A 20,125-nucleotide genomic window follows, 5' to 3' on the forward strand; every position below is an offset into this window, starting at 1 on the left:
ATCAAGGACAGGTGAAGTGTGTCATATTTATGAAAACTGTTTTTAGAGTTGATTTTTTAGATCAATTGTGTTCAAAATCTTGGCCATGTTTCTTGATCAACCACATCATGATAATTTCCCTGCAACTTTCAACAAGAGGCCCAGAAGGCCTGCATCACTCACCTGGATATTTCAGTAATCATAACAAAAATATTGTAAGTTACATTACAATAATTTTTCTGCCTTTTTCGCTGTATCGTCCAACTATGGTTTAAATCAAATACGGACCAAATTCGGTCATTCTTCCAGAAGAAGGAATTTAGAGAATTTTTTTTTTGAAGCATTTCCCCCATTAGGTCCCCTGTCTCCGGCCCGAAAGGGACCCACACCCTCCATTGATACAACATTAGATCTCCTTTGCCCTATAATGCTCCTGATTCATCAAAATCCATTCAATCATTCAGGACGAGTCCCCAAAGGGGCTTTCTGACCCAAATTTGGTTAAAATCTATTCAGGACATTTTGACTTGTAGCGATTTGAAGCAAATGTTGACGGACAACGGACGCCCAACAATGGCATAAGCTCATCGGCACTTCGACTTACTGGTGTCTGTCATGTATTGTACTGATGGAGTATGAGTTAGACTTACTGGTGTCTGTCATGTATTGTACTGATGGAGTATGAGTTAGACTTACTGGTGACTGTCATGTATTGTACTGATGTGGTATGAGTTAGACTTACTGGTGACTGTCATGTATTGTACTGATGGAGTATGAGTTAGACTTACTGGTGACTGTCATGTATTGTACTGATGTGGTATGAGTTAGACTTACTGGTGTCTGTCATGTATTGTACTGATGTGGTATGAGTCAGACTTACTGGTGACTGTCATGTATTGTACTGATGTGGTATGAGTTAGACTTACTGGTGTCTGTCATGTATTGTACTGATGGAGTATGAGTTAGACTTACTGGTGACTGTCATGTATTGTACTGATGTGGTATGAGTTAGACTTACTGGTGTCTGTGATGGAGTATGAGTTAGACTTACTGATGTCTATCATGTATTGTACTGATGGAGTATGAGTTAGACTTACTGGTGACTGTCATGTATTGTACTGATGGGGTATGAGTTAGACTTACTGATGTCTATCATGTATTGTACTGATGGAGTATGAGTTAGACTTACTGGTGACTGTCATGTATTGTACTGATGGAGTATGAGTTAGACTTACTGGTGACTGTCATGTATTGTACTGATGGAGTATGAGTTAGACTTACTGGTGACTGTCATGTATTGTACTGATGGAGTATGAGTTAGACTTACTGGTGACTGTCATGTATTGTACTGATGTGGTATGAGTTAGACTTACTGGTGACTGTCATGTATTGTACTGATGGAGTATGAGTTAGACTTACTGGTGTCTGTGATGGAGTATGAGTTAGACTTACTGGTGACTGTCATGTATTGTACTGATGTGGTATGAGTTAGACTTACTGGTGACTGTCATGTATTGTACTGATGGAGTATGAGTTAGACTTACTGGTGACTGTGATGGAGTATGAGTTAGACTTACTGGTGACTGTCATGTATTGTACTGATGGAGTATGAGTTAGACTTACTGGTGTCTGTGATGTATTGTACTGATGTGGTATGAGTTAGACTTACTGGTGTCTGTCATGTATTGTACTGATGGAGTATGAGTTAGACTTACTGGTGACTGTCATGTATTGTACTGATGGAGTATGAGTTAGACTTACTGGTGACTGTCATGTATTGTACTAATGGAGTATGAGTTAGACTTACTGGTGACTGTCATGTATTGTACTGATGGAGTATGAGTTAGACTTACTGGTGTCTGTCATGTATTGTACTGATGTGGTATGAGTTAGACTTACTGGTGTCTGTCATGTATTGTACTGATGGAGTATGAGTTAGACTTACTGGTGTCTGTCATGTATTGTACTGATGGGGTATGAGTTAGACTTACTGGTGTCTGTGATGGAGTATGAGTTAGACTTACTGGTGTCTGTCATGTATTGTACTGATGTGGTATGAGTTAGACTTACTGGTGTCTGTCATGTATTGTACTGATGGAGTATGAGTTAGACTTACTGGTGACTGTCATGTATTGTACTGATGGAGTATAAGTTAGACTTACTGGTGTCTGTCATGTATTGTACTGATGGAGTATGAGTTAGACTTACTGGTGTCTGTCATGTATTGTACTGATGTGGTATGAGTTAGACTTACTGGTGACGGTCATGTATTGTACTGATGTGGTATGAGTTAGACTTACTGGTGACTGTCATGTATTGTACTGATGTGGTATGAGTTAGACTTACTGGTGACTGTCATGTATTGTACTGATGTGGTATGAGTTAGACTTACTGGTGACTGTCATGTATTGTACTGATGGAGTATGAGTTAGACTTACTGGTGTCTGTGATGGAGTATGAGTTGGACTTACTGGTAACTGTCATGTATTGTACTGATGTGGTATGAGTTAGACTTACTGGTGTCTGTCATGTATTGTACTGATGGAGTATGAGTTAGACTTACTGGTGACGGTCATGTATTGTACTGATGGAGTATGAGTTAGACTTACTGGTGTCTGTCATGTATTGTACTGATGTGGTATGAGTTAGACTTACTGGTGACTGTCATGTATTGTACTGATGGAGTATGAGTTAGACTTACTGGTGTCTGTCATGTATTGTACTGATGGAGTATGAGTTAGACTTACTGGTGTCTGTCATGTATTGTACTGATGTGGTATGAGTTAGACTTACTGGTGACTGTCATGTATTGTACTGATGGAGTATGAGTTAGACTTACTGGTGACTGTCATGTATTGTACTGATGGAGTATGAGTTAGACTTACTGGTGTCTGTGATGGAGTATGAGTTAGACTTACTGGTGTCTGTGATGGAGTATGAGTTAGACTTACTGGTGTCTGCATACATGCCATATTTTTGGGAGACCAATAAGGGAGATTGATGATTATTTTAAGGGAATTTTGCCTAAAATAAGGGAGATTTGTGCGCGACATAAATATCGACATTTTTACTCAATTTTTTAGCAATTAACTAATTTTGAAAGTGATAAAGAATATTTGTATTTATTTTAGATATTAATCATATTGTATATGCAAACAACAAAAAGTTGTATAAGGTAAAAAATGCAATAAGTATACATTCAGATTCTTATGATATGAATTTTTTTCCGATTTTTTTTATGCAACACAAAAAGTTTCACAGCTTTATGCATATTGCATAACAGCATTTGAAAAGAGTATATTATAATTACATGTAGCTAAAGATTAAGACAAGCAAGTTATTCATTTATCAGTTTGGATTTTCTTAAAATTAGAAAGCTTGATCCACTCCGAGGGAACACATCAGTTGTAAAAATCACCATGAAATGTCCTGTGGGATACCTTATGTTGGACCATTTAGATATAAAAATATTCCAAGTGTGCAAGTGTATACATGAAATTATGAGAACGGAAGATGTTAATGTTAGGAGACTGCAGTAAATCTTATCACGATCATTCTAGATTTTGTATATTGTCCCTGTCATGGAGTGTACAGTCATTGTAAACACCATGATTGACCACTTTGTAACGACCAACAGATGTGCTAATTTTGATAGTTTTCTAACAGAAATTATCGGATTTCATCTTGCTATCACTGATCAACGATACACATGGTAAATGAAAAACACGTGTGATTTTGCATCTGACCAGACTCTGTATCAATTACCATCATCAAAGTATGGTCCTAAAAGAAAGCAAACCATAATTCAAGTCTGTTAGCTAAGGGGGTTAAAATTGTTTGTAAGCGACTTGCCTTTATTTCATGGTGATAGATATTCTAGCGCAAACATTACACTAGCCAGAGCTTCGTGTGAAAGCCGTGTCCAACAGGCGCCATTTTGATTGAGTGATCACGTGAACAGATGGATCACGTGATCGCTAAATTAAGCCAAATCTCGCGAGAAAAACACTGAATTGTAAACAAAAATGGCGTCGGCAAAAATACTGGAGGTAATTACAAAATACGGGAATTTTGGCTCTCCTGCCGGGAGGAAATAAATGACTTGAAAATAAGGGAGATTTTGTCTCACGCCGGGAGGTATGGCATGTATGTGTCTGTGATGGAGTATGAGTTAGACTTACTGGTGACTGTCATGTATTGTACTTATGGAGTATGAGTTAGACTTACTGGTGTCTGTCATGTATTGTACTGATGGAGTATGAGTTAGACTTACTGGTGTCTGTCATGTATTGTACTGATGGAGTATGAGTTAGACTTACTGGTGACTGTCATGTATTGTACTGATGGAGTATGAGTTAAACTTACTGGTGACTGTCATGTATTGTACTGATGGAATATGAGTTTGACTTACTGGTGACTGTCATGTATTGTACTGATGTGGTATGAGTTAGACTTACTGGTGTCTGTGATGGAGTATGAGTTAGACTTACTGGTGACTGTCATGTATTGTACTAATGGAGTATGAGATGGACTTACTGGTGTCTGTCATGTATTGTACTGATGGAGTATGAGTTAGACTTACTGGTGTCTGTCATGTATTGTACTGATGGAGTATGAGTTAGACTTACTGGTGACTGTCATGTATTGTACTGATGGAGTATGAGTTAGACTTACTGGTGACTGTCATGTATTGTACTGATGGAGTATGAGTTAGACTTACTTGTGACTGTCATGTATTGTACTGATGTGGTATGAGTTAGACTTACTGGTGTCTGTCATGTATTGTACTGATGGAGTATGAGTTAGACTTACTGGTGACTGTCATGTATTGTACTGATGGAGTATGAGTTAGACTTACTGGTGACTGTGATGGAGTATGAGTTAGACTTACTGGTGACTGTCATGTATTGTACTGATGTGGTATGAGTTAGACTTACTGGTGACTGTCATGTATTGTACTGATGGGGTATGAGTTAGACTTACTGGTGACTGTCATGTATTGTACTGATGGGGTATGAGTTAGACTTACTGGTGTCTGTGATGGAGTATGAGTTAGACTTACTGGTGACTGGCTGTCATCTTTAGAAGTGTACATGATGGCTGGTGCAGCAACTATTTTCATATCCAGACTTGCCACCAGGGGGAGTAGCTGTATGTCTGTCTTCTCATTCCTACACCAGGCATGGGTTTAAATAATATAATGTTAGTAGTTATCTGATACATTGTCGTAGACTTATACAATATAATTAACTAATACAATGTAATTAACTAATACATTGTAATTAACTAATACAATGTTGTTATCTAACACATTATAAATAGCTAATACATTGTAACAAACAAATACATTGTAATTAACTAATACATTGTAATTAACTAATACTGTGTACATTGTAATTAACAAACTTTTAAGTTACTCAAAGTTCAAAATTACATGATACCATTGAAAATATTTGCATTGTAAACAATCAAATTTATATATCTCTTTTTACAATGTAATGATTTAATTTAAAACGGAATTACCAGCTCTTTCCAAATAAAAATCTGATTGACTGTGTAATATATAAAATGCCCTGCAGTACAACTATATGGTAATATAATTCTTCCAACAATAAGGATCATTAAGTCATACATATAATTCCTTGTAAACATTATCAAGTTACACAGCACAAAAACAGCATTCTGTCTCCATCGTAATCGTAAATTACAGTGTATAGCCAGTTATTTTTGCACGTCAAAAATTCATGATTTTTCAGTTGAAAAGTCAACAAAATCTGGCTATAGGATTGAGGATCGAAATCAGATATTTTTTCAAAAATCGGTAGAATGTTTTCCTGTTTGATCAACAGCATGGTTCAACGAGGTTTGAAGATTTATGTTGATTCATTTATAAAAAATTATTGTGTATATATCCATGTGATAAAGCATGTCATAACGTTACAAATAATTATAATTGTCAAAGTAACTTTGGAGAGGACACAAAGTCAGCAAATGTAGGTACAGTTAACAACAGTCTATTTTGTGGATAATATTTTCCCGTTCCTTAATATTTCATGGACCATATTTTTACAACCACACAATGGTCTGCAAAATCGCGAAAATATCCTCCCCACAAAAAAGACCGGCTATACAGTAACTCACTGAGGTTTTAACAGTGTGTTCCACTCTAGGGCTGGTATCTGTACGGTAGGTGAAGTCATCTCCGACTGTTCCAAGTTCATCCTCTGGTCCAAAAAATCGGACCAGCAACCTACGAAAAATAACTTAAATCAATAGGTTTTTATATATAATACTCAAAATCATTACTAATTATTAATATTAATCATAAAATATTGAAATAACAATCTCATCTAAATTTGAAGGGAGATAACTCTTACAAAATTCATCACACATATCCCAGTTATATATAATATGAAGAATTTCAAACCTGTGCATAACGACAGTCCTCTGAATTCCATCTGATATTGTCGGTTCTCAACGGACGATCCTGGCACTCTGTCTATCCCATGATGCATTGCTCGGCTATACAGTTCTTTCTCATAGGTATAACGAGGTAGAGGGTTGTCTGCTTGCGGTGTAACATTGATGGAATGTATGAACCCCACGATCAAATCATGGTCCGCTGTACTCTTCAATCTAATGTCTTTTTTACTCTGAGCTGTGGCATCCTGATCACCAGAATGCTTGACAGGCATGAACACTCTTATACTGGCCATATCAACATAAAGAAGTGGAAGAAGACTTGAGGTTACCATGGGAACAAAATCTGCCTCTGGAACAACAGGCTTAGGGGTTAAACTCTTTGGCGAGGAGCCAGACTTTTTGACACACGTGAAGCAATCTAGCACTGTCAGGAGAGCGGGAATGTTGAAGAGAAAATCACAAGGTTCGACGCTAAGACAAACTTCAGAGATGTGTTTATGGAAATAAAGCTCACTCCCAACTTCCTGTACACCGGCTAAGTCGGAGTTTAGTTTCCGTAGCTTCTGTTTCACATTTTTGCATAAGGCCCGTGTGAATGTGAGAGTTATGAAGCGGCGGTTTATTTCCCTTTTATTAGACTCGCCCGTCATGTGACCTGGTAAGTTCTGGGTGTCACAAGACCAAACCTTGTGTGTTACGACATGAATGTCACTGGCCAGCTCCTTTTGGGAACTCATCAGGATTCCCAAATTTGTCCCTTTTGTCCAGCTACCTGTCTTTGGACTGAAATAAAAGGACATTACTGGTAATATTAGGCACTTCCCACGAGGTGGAAATCATCAAAGGATTCTACAAAACATGTTAGGATATTACTGCCTGCATGGAGAGCTTCATCACAGTAGAGCCAAAAATTGTTAAACTGCATCACAGCTGGTTTGTCGTTAAAGATTAATCAATGATGCCGTGGGCCAGAGGCGCTGATACATTTGAAACGACAGAGGAAATTTAACTTAAATAAAGTCAGATGTCAAATTCTAGATGTGGAGAAACAATAGCCTATTATAATCTAGATAGATTGTATTGGGTGTACATATTACGTACAAAATTAAGGAAGCTGTGTACATATTACGTACAAAATTAAGGAAGCCGTGTACATATTACGTACAAAATTAAGGAAGCCGTGTACATATTACATACAAAATTAAGGACGCTGTGTACATATTACGTACAAAATTGAGGAAGCCGTGTACATATTACGTACAAAATTGAGGAAGCCGTGTACATATTACGTACAAAATTAAGGAAGCCGTGTACATATTACGTACAAAATTAAGGAAGCCGTGTACATATTACGTACAAAATTGAGGAAGCCGTGTACATATTACATACAAAATTAAGGAGGCCGTGTACATATTACGTACAAAATTAAGGAAGCCGTGTACATATTACGTACAAAATTAAGGAAGCCGTGTACATGTTACATACAAAAGGAAGCCGTGTACATATTACGTACAAAAGGAAGCCGTGTACATATTACGTACAAAATTAAGGAAGCCGTGTACATATTACGTACAAAATTAAGGAAGCCGTGTACATATTACGTACAAAATTGAGGAAGCCGTGTACATATTACATACAAAATTAAGGAGGCCGTGTACATATTACGTACAAAATTAAGGAAGCCGTGTACATATTACGTACAAAATTAAGGAAGCCGTGTACATATTACGTACAAAATTAAGGAAGCCGTGTACATGTTTTGTGCAAAAGAACATCATGTACATATTATGTACAAAAACTCAGAAACACAGTTTGGTGAGGATTGCAGTTCTACAGATTAACTAGCTACATTTCATCGGGACGGGACAGGACAGGGTAACACGTATACCCCCCTTCCCCATTTGAGGTCAGGGGCATAAAAAACATGTTGCAAGAAATATCAGGAAATGTTAAACTGTCAGTTTTAAACAACAACTTCATCGCCTGTAGTCTACTACATACCTCTCACAGTTTCTACTGTAGTGGTGCATACAGCACCCTCCACATGTGACCTTGACCTTTGCATAGATGACCTCCACATCAACAGAGGTCATTAGGTCCTCCATCAGCAGACTCACTTTGGTATCTGTAAAATCATGGTAAAGTTAACGTCTCAGAACTACAGGACAAGGGAACTCCCAATAAAATCTTTGGAGTTTCACTTCAAACAGTTTCTGAAGTAATACAAAAATGGATATTAAGTACATGTAAATCCCAGCAATTCCTACTAATTAAAAATGAATGTGACTTATAAGTTTTGTGAAGGTAAGCCCATATCATACATTTTAACAAGCTTGATAGGAATGAATACCAGCATGTTATGACTTAATATCCAGAAGAATAATTATGTTTAAAAATTGAGTTTACCCTGTGACTAACACACAGACGGATAGACAATCTGATGAATACATGGCATTACATATCCTAAATACTCTCTACTCTGTCCCCTCAATACACAGACAACTCTCTACTCTGTCCCCTCGATACACAGACAACTCTCTACTCTGTCCCCTCGATACACAGACAACTCTCTAATCTGTCCCCTCGATACACAGACAACTCTCTACTCTGTCCCCTCGATACACAGACAACTCTCTACTCTGTCCCCTCGATACACAGACAACTCTCTAATCTGTCCCCTGGATACACAGACAACTCTCTACTCTGTCCCCTCGATACACAGACAACTCTCTACTCTGTCCCCTGGATACACAGACAACTCTCTACTCTGTCCCCTGGATACGCAGACAATTCTCTACTCTGTCCCCTCGATACACAGACAACTCTCTACTCTGTCCCCTCAATACACAGACAACTCTCTACTCTGTCCCCTGGATACGCAGACAATTCTCTACTCTGTCCCCTCGATACACAGACAACTCTCTACTCTGTCCCCTCTATACACAGACAACTCTCTACTCTGTCCCCTGGATACACAGACAATTCTCTACTCTGTCCCCTAAATACACAGACAACTCTCTACTCTGTCCCCTCGATACACAGACAACTCTCTACTCTGTCCCCTCGATACACAGACAACTCTCTACTCTGTCCCCTAAATACACAGACAACTCTCTACTCTGTCCCCTGGATACACAGACAACTCTCTACTCTGTCCCCTAAATACACAGACAACTCTCTACTATGTCCCCTCGATACACAGACAACTCTCTACTCTGTCCCCTCGATACACAGACAACTCTCTACTCTGTCCCCTGGATACACAGACAACTCTCTACTCTGTCCCCTCGATACACAGACAACTCTCTACTCTGTCCCCTAAATACACAGACAACTCTCTACTCTGTCCCCTAGATACACAGACAACTCTCTACTCTGTCCCCTCGATACACAGACAACTCTCTACTCTGTCCCCTCGATACACAGACAACTCTCTACTCTGTCCCCTAGATACACAGATAACTCTCTACCTCTGTCCCCTGATAACACGACAACTCTCTACTCTGTCCCCTGGATACACAGACAACTCTCTACTCTGTTCCCTCGATACACAGACAACTCTCTACTCTGTCTCCTGGATACACAGACAACTCTCTACTCTGTCCCTCGATACACAGACAACTCTCTACTCTGTCCCTCGATACACAGACAACTCTCTACTCTGTCCCCTGGATACACATACAACTCTCTACTCTGTTCCCTCGATACACAGACAACTCTCTACTCTGTCCCTCTGATACACAGAAACCTCTCTACTCTGTCCCTGGATACACAGACAACTCTCTACTCTGTCCCTCGATACACAGACAACTCTACTCTGTCCCCTAAATACACAGACAACTCTCTACTCTGTCTCCTGGATACACAGACAACTCTCTACTCTGTCTCCTGGATACACAGACAACTCTCTACTCTGTCCCCTGGATACACAGACAACTCTCTACTCTGTCTCCTCGATACACAGACAACTCTCTACTCTGTCCCCTGGATACACAGACAACTCTCTACTCTGTCCCCTGGATACACAGACAACTCTCTACTCTGTCCCTGGATACACAGACAACTCTCTACTCTGTCCCCTCGATACACAGACAACTCTCTACTCTGTCCCTCGATACACAGACAACTCTCTACTCTGTCCCCTGGATACACAGACAACTCTCTACTCTGTCCCCTCGATACACAGACAACTCTCTACTCTGTCCCCTGATACACAGACAACTCTCTACTCTGTCCCCTGGATACACAGACAACTCTCTACTCTGTCCCCTGGATACACAGACAAACTCTCTACTCTGTCCCCTGGATACACAGACAACTCTCTACTCTGTCCCCTGGATACACAGACAACTCTCTACTCTGTCCCCTGGATACACAGACAACTCTCTACTCTGTCCCCTGGATACACAGACAACTCTCTACTCTGTCCCCTGGATACACAGACAACTCTCTACTCTGTCCCCTCGATACACAGACAACTCTCTACTCTGTCCCCTCGATACACAGACAACTCTCTACTCTGTCCCCTCGATACACAGACAACTCTCTACTCTGTCCCCTCGATACACAGACAACTCTCTACTCTGTCCCCTGGATACACAGACAACTCTCTACTCTGTCCCCTGGATACACAGACAACTCTCTACTCTGTCCCCTCGATACACAGACAACTCTCTACTCTGTCTCCTGGATACACAGACAACTCTCTACTCTGTCCCCTCGATACACAGACAACTCTCTACTCTGTCCCCTGGATACACAGACAACTCTCTACTCTGTCTCCTGGATACACAGACAACTCTCTACTCTGTCCCCTGGATACACAGACAACTCTCTACTCTGTCCCCTCGATACACAGACAACTCTCTACTCTGTCCCTCGATACACAGACAATTCTCTACTCTGTCCCCTGGATACACAGACAACTCTCTACTCTGTCTCCTCGATACACAGACAACTCTCTACTCTGTCCCCTGGATACACAGACAACTCTCTACTCTGTCCCCTGGATACACAGACAACTCTCTACTCTGTCTCCTGGATACACAGACAACTCTCTACTCTGTCCCTTACCAGGTTCTGACCCTCCACCCTGTTTATAAAAGCACATTTCTAGTTTAGGCAGTGTCCACTGCAGCCATAGGGACAGTTTCACCCCTTCTGCGGTCATATCCTCCACGAGCATGTCTCGGATTGGAGTTGCCTCCCTTGATGTGAGCTCTCCTGATGTTCCGGTCTCTGTCAGTTCCACATCTTCTGTAATAGATGCCATGTTTGGCTGCTCTCTATGGAGGCTTGTTGGGTTACTTGGCTCCTTCGCACCTGACCTTGGGGTCAAATTAACCTTGACCTTTTCAGGCTGTGACATACTTTTGAAGAATGCCAATACTTGTTTGAGGAGAGTGTTCAGCCAAATTCCGACAGAAAGACATAGCTGTACCTGAGGAACACAATAACAGAAAATTGTAATTTAAAATTGATTCTTTTTTATTAAGTATCATGTTCATTCATTCTCTAATTGTTTTTAAATGGAGGATATTGAATAGTCTTCATTTCATAAGTTCTGTATCAAGTTTGTGAGTGTTCAGCCATAAATAGCCACATAAGAAAATTCATTAACTATCAATTATTCTGTTCATTATAATTTTTCCTTTTTAATATTTTGGAAAAAAAACAAAACAATATTGATGAGTTGCATAAATACAATTTTGTATCAAGCTTTCTGATTGATTTATGAAGAGATATTTATGTTCTATGTTTGTATTGGTTTCTGTCTGTAAAATTATTATCATTATTATGAATATATTTAATGTGAAAAATAGCATGATTTCTGCTTTTAAATTAAAAATTTTCAATATTTTTCTGATAACAATTTTAGGCCTTTAATTAAATCAAAAGAAGTTGTTTGAATGTTTTAAAAAAATTGACCCCTGTGAACTTACAAATACAGGTCAAGGTCTATATGTTGTTGCAAATTAAACTGTGGTGGTCTTCACCCCTGAGGCCAATCGGACAAATGATTGTAAGAAATATATTTTTGCTGTTATTCAGAAGAAGTTATGTGAGTGTTTTAACTTAATTAACCTATTGATAATAGTTTGATGTTGACAGATTTAAAGTCTTACCTGAGGTTTGGAGCAGGCCAATGTGACACACCTCATGTCGGTATGGAGACAAAGTCCGAGAGCTGAGATGATATCCGAGGTAGGTGGCGAGTACTTGGTACTGACAGCCACTGTACAGTTGACAGATACTGGCTTGAGAATGGAGAAGATGGCCGTTGTGGACAACAGAGTATATATGCTGAAGTTGTTCAAGGTCATCATCCACGGCAGTTTCTCACCTGAGTAGCACACAGTCAATAGTTATAGAGATTGTTTGTAGGTAAAATTAACGTTCTGGTCAAGGTTTGTTTTTGTTTAATGTCTTATTAACAGCAAGGGTCATTTAAGGACATGCCAGGTTTTGGAGGTGGAGGAAAGCCAGAATACCCGGAGAAAAACCACCGGTCTACAGTCAGTACCTGGCAGCTGCCCCACATAGGTTTCGAACCAGCAACCCAGAGGTGGAGGGCTAGTGATAAAGTGCCGGGACACCTTAACCACTCGGCCACTGCGACCACTCTTGTCAAGGAGTGGTCATCTATGACTTGACCCCTGTGACCTTGACAGAAGGTTAAAAGTCGTTAACCCCATTATACTACTTGACCAATATCAATACCCTCTTGTTTATTGCAAAGAAGTTGTTAAAAAATTTGAACCCATTTGACATTTGTGACCTTGAAAGTCAGTTAAAGTAATTTATTTGAACAAATAGTAGCACTTGATTTCAGTATACTACTGATAAAATATCATGACCCTCAGCTTTTTGGTTATAAAGAAGAAGTTTTTTTAATAATTTGAAAATTCTATGTTCATCAACTGATTCTGCACCATGACATAATTGTGTAATTCACTTGCCCTCCAGGCAGGTGAGTTATAAATAGACTTAACAATGCCTGTCTGTTACTCACCGACTAGGGATCCATCCATAGAGGTAATAGGGAGTTCCTGTAAGGCGTGCACCTGTTTGACCCCTGAACTGACTAGATGTAGATTGGGGAGACAAATGACTACCGTCCCTGGGGCCTGGCCATGCTCAAGCGCAGACAAGAAGTTCTTCGGAATGTAAACACTTGGATCCGGAACCGACATCGGGCCCTTGTTTACAAACACACAGCAGCTCTTGATGTCAACCTGTCACAAGGTCAAAGGTCAATTACAGGGAGAGTGAAAATATTTCCATTTTCAATTTTCTGCTGGACTTTATTTTCAGGATAATTATATTTTGTTTGAAATCGAACTCCAGAAATTTCAGTTTGGAAGTATTTAATCAATTTTCAAAGAAAACAATGGAACTAACAGTAATCAATTAACAATCAAATAAATGAGTTTCGCAGAAAAGAAAGTTAGTTCAAAATCATTATTGGTGAATCAGTCTACACTATAGATAAACAAATCCTGATCAATCTGCCAATTTGGTTGTAAAATATTTTGGACAAATATGATGACAAGCAATGTTCAGTACATTCAAAATGTGAAAAAGGATGGAAATTCATATGGAATATCCACTTAAAAATGGTTCTGTTTTTTAATGGTAATCCTGTTCATTGGTTGTTATATTTCAAATGTAAATACAGGCCTTTGTTTTTGTCAAGGCTTGTCTGAAAAAACAACATAAAATCACCTGGTCTGTCCCACAGATAAACAAACACAGCCAAGGTCTGCTAACTAACGAATCAGAGTAATCTCCCTTAGATGTGTGTTAATGCACTGCAATATTATATACAAAGCATGATACAATTTTTATTTGATTTGTACCACATCTGGGACAATATTCCATCAATAACATGTCCCAATGGACGTTTATCCTTCTACAGATCAGGGACATGTACCCATGTATAGATCAGGGACATGCACCCTTGTATAGATCAGGGACGTGCAACCTTGTACAGATCAGGGACGTGTATCCTTGTACAGTTCAGGGACATGTATCCTTGTATAGATCAGGGACGTGTATCCTTGTATAGATCAGGGACGTGTATCCTTGTATAGATCAGGGACGTGTATCCTTGTATAGATCAGGGACGTGTATCCTTGTATAGATCAGGGACGTGTATCCTTGTACAGATCAGGGACGTGTATCCTTGTATAGATCAGGGACGTGTATCCTTGTATAGATCAGGGACGTGTATCCTTGTATAGATCAGGGACGTGTATCCTTGTACAGATCAGGGACGTGTATCCTTGTACAGATCAGGGACGTGTACCCTTGTACAGATCAGGGACGTGTATCCTTGTACAGATCAGGGACGTGTATCCTTGTATAGATCAGGGACGTGTATCCTTGTACAGATCAGGGACATGTATCCTTGTATAGATCAGGGACGTGTATCCTTGTACAGATCAGGGACGTGTATCCTTGTATAGATCAGGGACGTGTATCCTTGTACAGATCAGGGACCTGTATCCTTGTACAGATCAGGGACGTGTATCCTTGTACACATCAGGGACATGTATCCTTGTATAGATCAGGGACGTGTATCCTTTTATAGATCAGGGACATGTACCCTTGTACAGATCAGGGACGTGTATCTTGTATAGATCAGGGACGTGTATCCTTGTATAGATCAGGGACGTGTATCCTTGTATAGATCAGGGACGTGTATCCTTGTATAGATCAGGGACGTGTATCCTTGTACAGATCAGGGACGTGTATCCTTGTATAGATCAGGGACGTGTATCCTTGTATAGATCAGGAACGTGTATCCTTGTATAGATCAGGGACGTGTATCCTTGTATAGATCAGGGACGTGTATCCTTGTACAGATCAGGGACGTGTATCCTTGTATAGATCAGGGACGTGTATCCTTGTATAGATCAGGGACGTGTATCCTTGTATAGATCAGGGACGTGTATCCTTGTGCAGATCAGGGACGTGTAACCTTGTATAGATCAAGGACGTGTATCCTTGTATAGATCAGGGACATGTACCTTGTATAGATCAGGGACGTGTATCCTTGTACAGATCAGGGACGTGTACCCTTGTACAGATCAGGGACGTGTATCCTTGTATAGATCAGGGACGTGTATCCTTGTACAGATCAGGGACGTGTATCCTTGTATAGATCAGGGACATGTACCTTGCATAGATCAGGGACGTGTATCCTTGTACAGGTCAAGGACGTGTATCCTTGTACATATCAGGGACGTGTATCCTTGTATAGATCAGGGACGTGTACCCTTGTACAGATCAAGGACGTGTATCCTTGTATAGATCAGGGGCATGTACCTTGTATAGATCAGGGACGTGTATCCTTGTACAGATCAGGGACGTGTATCCTTGTACAGATCAGGGACATGTATCCTTGTATAGATCAGGGACGTGTTCCCTTGTATACATGTAGATCAGGGACGTGTATCCTTGTATAGATCAGGGACGTGTATCCTTGTATAGATCAGGTACATGTATCCTTGTATAGATCAGGGACGTGTATCCTTGTATAGATCAGGGACATGTACCTTGTATAGATCAGGGACGTGTATCCTTGTATAGATCAGGGACGTGTATCCTTGTATAGATCAGGGACATGTACCCTTGTATAGATCAGGGAAGTGTATCCTTGTACAGATCAGGGACGTGTATCCTTGTATAGATCAGGGACGTGTATCCTTGTACAGATCAGGGACGTGTATCCTTGTATAGATCAGGGACGTGTAACCTTGTATAGATCAGGGACGTGTATCCTTGTACAGATCAGGGACGTGTATCCTTGTATAGATCAGGGACGTGTATCCTTGTATAGATCAGGGACGTGTATCCTTGTACAGATCAGGGACGTGTATCCTTGTACAGATCAGGGATGTGTATACTTGTACAGATCAGGGACCTGTATCCTTGTATAGATCAGGGACAATACCACATTAACTACTATCAAAAAATAAATTATGCTGATAATGTGAATGGATGATGGATGGATAGAGAGACAACTGGACACATACAGAGAATAGTGATTACTGTATACAGATCTCTACCTACGGCTGAAAGATGTGGAGGAGGCTTACATACCTGGACTTGCAGCATTCTGATGAATGGAAATAAGGCAGCTAGTTTGTTAGAAAGGTCATGACCCCTGTCTGTTTCCTCTCTGACTTTCTGACCTTCATCTCCCTGTGTGGTAGGCACATGCGCAGTCGAGTGAGTGACAGTTGGTGTGTCAGTATTAGGGGTCACCGAGTCTGACGAGGCAAGGGAAACTGAAACAGGAAACATACAGTTGGTGTGTCTGTATCAGGTGTCACTATCAATCCTCCATCATGGTGCCACTTTCCTCAATGCCACTATCCTGATACCACTATCCTCTATTCTACTACCTTTTATTCCTAATACCACTATATCCTCTCTGCGACAATCCTCAATACCACTCTCATCAATGCCACTATCCCAAATGCCACTATCCCCAATGCCACTATCATCAATGCCACTATCCTCAATGCCACTATCCCCAATGCCACTATCCTCAATGCTACTAACCTGATACCACTCTCCTTAATGCTACAGTATCCTCTATGCCACTATCATCAATGCCACTATCCAAATGCCACTATCCTCTATACCACTATCCTCAATGCCACTATCCCCATGCCACTATTCCCAAAACCACTTTCCCTAAAGCCACTATCTTCAATGTCACTATCTTCAATGCCACTATCCTATAGGTCACTATCCCCGATGCCACTATCATTAATGACACAGTGACACCAATTCAGAATATATACATGCATCTCACATTCTTTTAAATCATCCAATATCACACTTCTGATGAAATCATCAGCCATTTTCCTGAAATTGTAGGTCCATTTTATCAGTCGAGGTGTCAGAATTCTACATATACCAGTCTAGGTGTCAGAATTCTACATATACCAGTCTAGGTGTCAGAATTCTACATATACCAGTCTAGGTGTCAGAATTCTACATATACCAGTCTAGGTGTCTGAATTCTACATATACCAGTCTAGGTGTCTGAATTCTACATATTGGTACAATGTTAAGTCGTCATCCTCTGTGATACTTCCTGCAAAATTTGATTGAATCTGCCCAGAGTAGCGATATTTTAGCTGATTAAAAATGCTGACAGACAGATGATGAAGGATGGATGTACAAAGTGAGACAATTATTATACATTAACCAACTTACCCTGTGATGTCTTTGTCTTAAGGGGAAGTGCAGCATGAGCAAGAGACTGGTCCACCGTCACTTTTTCCCTCCCCTGACTGGAGAGCTTCATTTTGTCCCGAGGGTTGTAGGACAGCCAGTTGATCAGGGCTGGGTCCAATTGACAGACAATCCCCTCCATACTCAGTAGTAGAACACTAGGAACTGAAACAAACTGTCACTGATTACCTCCCTTTAACATGGTACCAAACTGTCACTGATTACCTCCCTTTAACATGGTACCAAACTGTCACTGATTACCTCCCTTTAACATTGTACGAAACTGTCTCTGATTACCTCCCTTTAACATTGTACCAAACTGTCACTGATTACCTCCCTTTAACATTGTACCAAACTGTCACTGATTACCTCCCTTTAACATTGTACCAAACTGTCTCTGATTACCTCCCTTTAACATTGTACCAAACTGTCACTGATTACCTCCCTTTAACATTGTACCAAACTGTCACTGATTACCTCCCTTTAACATTGTACCAAACTGTCACTGATTACCTCCCTTTAACATTGTACCAAACTGTCACTGATTACCTCCCTTTAACATTGTACCAAACTGTCACTGATTACCTCCCTTTTACATTGTACCAAACTGTCACTGATTACCTCCCTTTAACACTGTATCAAACTGTCTCTGATTACCTCCCCTTAATGTTACTGATATTATTTTTAAAGAGATTGGTCAAACCATAGAGGGAATCTATAGACAGGATTAAAATATTGAGAAATAAATAAAAGTTGTAAAGAAAGGAGATATTTATTTAACAAGAGACCCATGAGCCTCAATGACAACCTTAGTTTTAAAATATTTCAGTTAATTTGACCATTTGTGGCCCCACCCTTCAGCCTTGGGTTTCAGTCATTGCCAATATCTTTATTTACCATAATACTTCAGTCAAATTTTCAATTTAAAAAAAAAATCATCTTAACAAAAGCCCAGGGGTGTTCACAGTCACCTGAGTTCTGATTTGTACACTCAGGCTGATAAATGATGTCTTGTTTTTTCCAAAAACCAACATTAAACACATCTCAACTCTATGACCTTGAAAGTCGGTCAAGGTCATTAATTTCAACAAAGTTGGTAGCCCTTCATGCTATGGCGCAATATCATGACCCTGTGCCTCACGGTTGTTGAGAAGAAGTTGAAAATGAAATTGTTTATGGAAGGATGATGCACAATGCATGATGACGACATAAGGCTATTGCGCTAGGCCATTTGAGAATTGTCTCAGGGGACTTTATGTTAAGGAAATACAATGCACAGTTACCATCCATAGTTTTCTGTTTGTTTGGTAGTTGGAAGGTAAACATCAGAAAATCTTCGCTTGTCTCGTCCTCGGTTGGAGTTCGGAAGAATTCCGTCATGTGGAGTCGACTGGTATTGGCCGGAGCATACAGGAGAGGAGTGGGCTTGGTCTGGTTTATATCTGTCAACAGAGATATAACCTACAGCTAAACCACAACACAGACATCTATATACAACAGAGACAGATCTCTACAGCTAAACCACAACACAGACATCTATATACAACACAGGCAGATCTCTACAGCTAAACCACAACACAGACATCTATATACAACAGAGACATATCTCTACAGCTAAACCACAACACAGACATCTATATACAACACAGACAGATCGCTACAGCTAAACCACAACACAGAGATCTATATACAACACAGACAGATATCTACAGCTAAACCACAACACAGACATCTATATACAACAGAGATCTCTACAGCTAAACAACAACACAGACATCTATATACAACACAGACAGATCTCTACAGCTAAACCACAACACAGACATCTATATACAACACAGACAGATCTCTACAGCTAAACCACAACACAGAGATCTATATACAACAGAGGCAGATCTCTACAGCTAAACCACAACACAGACATCTATATACAACAGAGATATATCTCTACAGCTAAACCACAACACAGAGATCTATATACAACACAGACAGATATCTACAGCTAAACCACAACACAGACATCTATATACAACAGAGATCTCTACAGCTAAACCACAACACAGACATCTATATACAACACAGACAGATCTCTACAGCTAAACCACAACACAGAGATCTATATACAACAGAGGCAGATCGCTACAGCTAAACAACAACACAGACATCTATATACAACAGAGATCTCTACAGCTAAACCACAACACAGACATCTATATACAACACAGACAGATCTCTACAGCTAAACCACAACACAGAGATCTATATACAACAGAGGCAGATCTCTACAGCTAAACCACAACACAGACATCTATATACAACAGAGATATATCTCTACAGCTAAACCACAACACAGACATCTATATACAACAGAGATATATCTCTACAGCTAAACCACAACACAGACATCTATATACAACAGAGATATATCTCTACAGCTAAACCACAACACAGAGATCTATATACAACACAG

General features: G+C 39.9%; 1 protein-coding gene across 2 annotated transcripts in view; it reads right to left on the minus strand.

The window, feature by feature from the left end:
* The window catches only part of LOC117316171 (vacuolar protein sorting-associated protein 13B-like), a 119,777-nt gene that overhangs the window by 79,141 nt on the left and 20,511 nt on the right, over positions 1 to 20,125 (minus strand). For both annotated transcript variants that reach the window (XM_033870681.1, XM_033870680.1), the window contains exons 12-21: positions 18,939 to 19,097; positions 17,638 to 17,820; positions 16,510 to 16,697; positions 13,415 to 13,637; positions 12,528 to 12,745; positions 11,476 to 11,842; positions 8,404 to 8,527; positions 6,407 to 7,185; positions 6,121 to 6,229; positions 5,042 to 5,150 (exon numbers count right to left, since the gene is read on the minus strand). In XM_033870681.1, the coding sequence (XP_033726572.1) occupies positions 5,042 to 5,150; positions 6,121 to 6,229; positions 6,407 to 7,185; positions 8,404 to 8,527; positions 11,476 to 11,842; positions 12,528 to 12,745; positions 13,415 to 13,637; positions 16,510 to 16,697; positions 17,638 to 17,820; positions 18,939 to 19,097 (2,459 nt within the window). The remainder of the gene's footprint in view (positions 1 to 5,041; positions 5,151 to 6,120; positions 6,230 to 6,406; positions 7,186 to 8,403; positions 8,528 to 11,475; positions 11,843 to 12,527; positions 12,746 to 13,414; positions 13,638 to 16,509; positions 16,698 to 17,637; positions 17,821 to 18,938; positions 19,098 to 20,125) is intronic.

Source organism: Pecten maximus, chromosome 18, assembly GCF_902652985.1.
Source record: "Pecten maximus chromosome 18, xPecMax1.1, whole genome shotgun sequence".
NCBI lineage: Eukaryota > Metazoa > Mollusca > Bivalvia > Pectinida > Pectinidae > Pecten > Pecten maximus.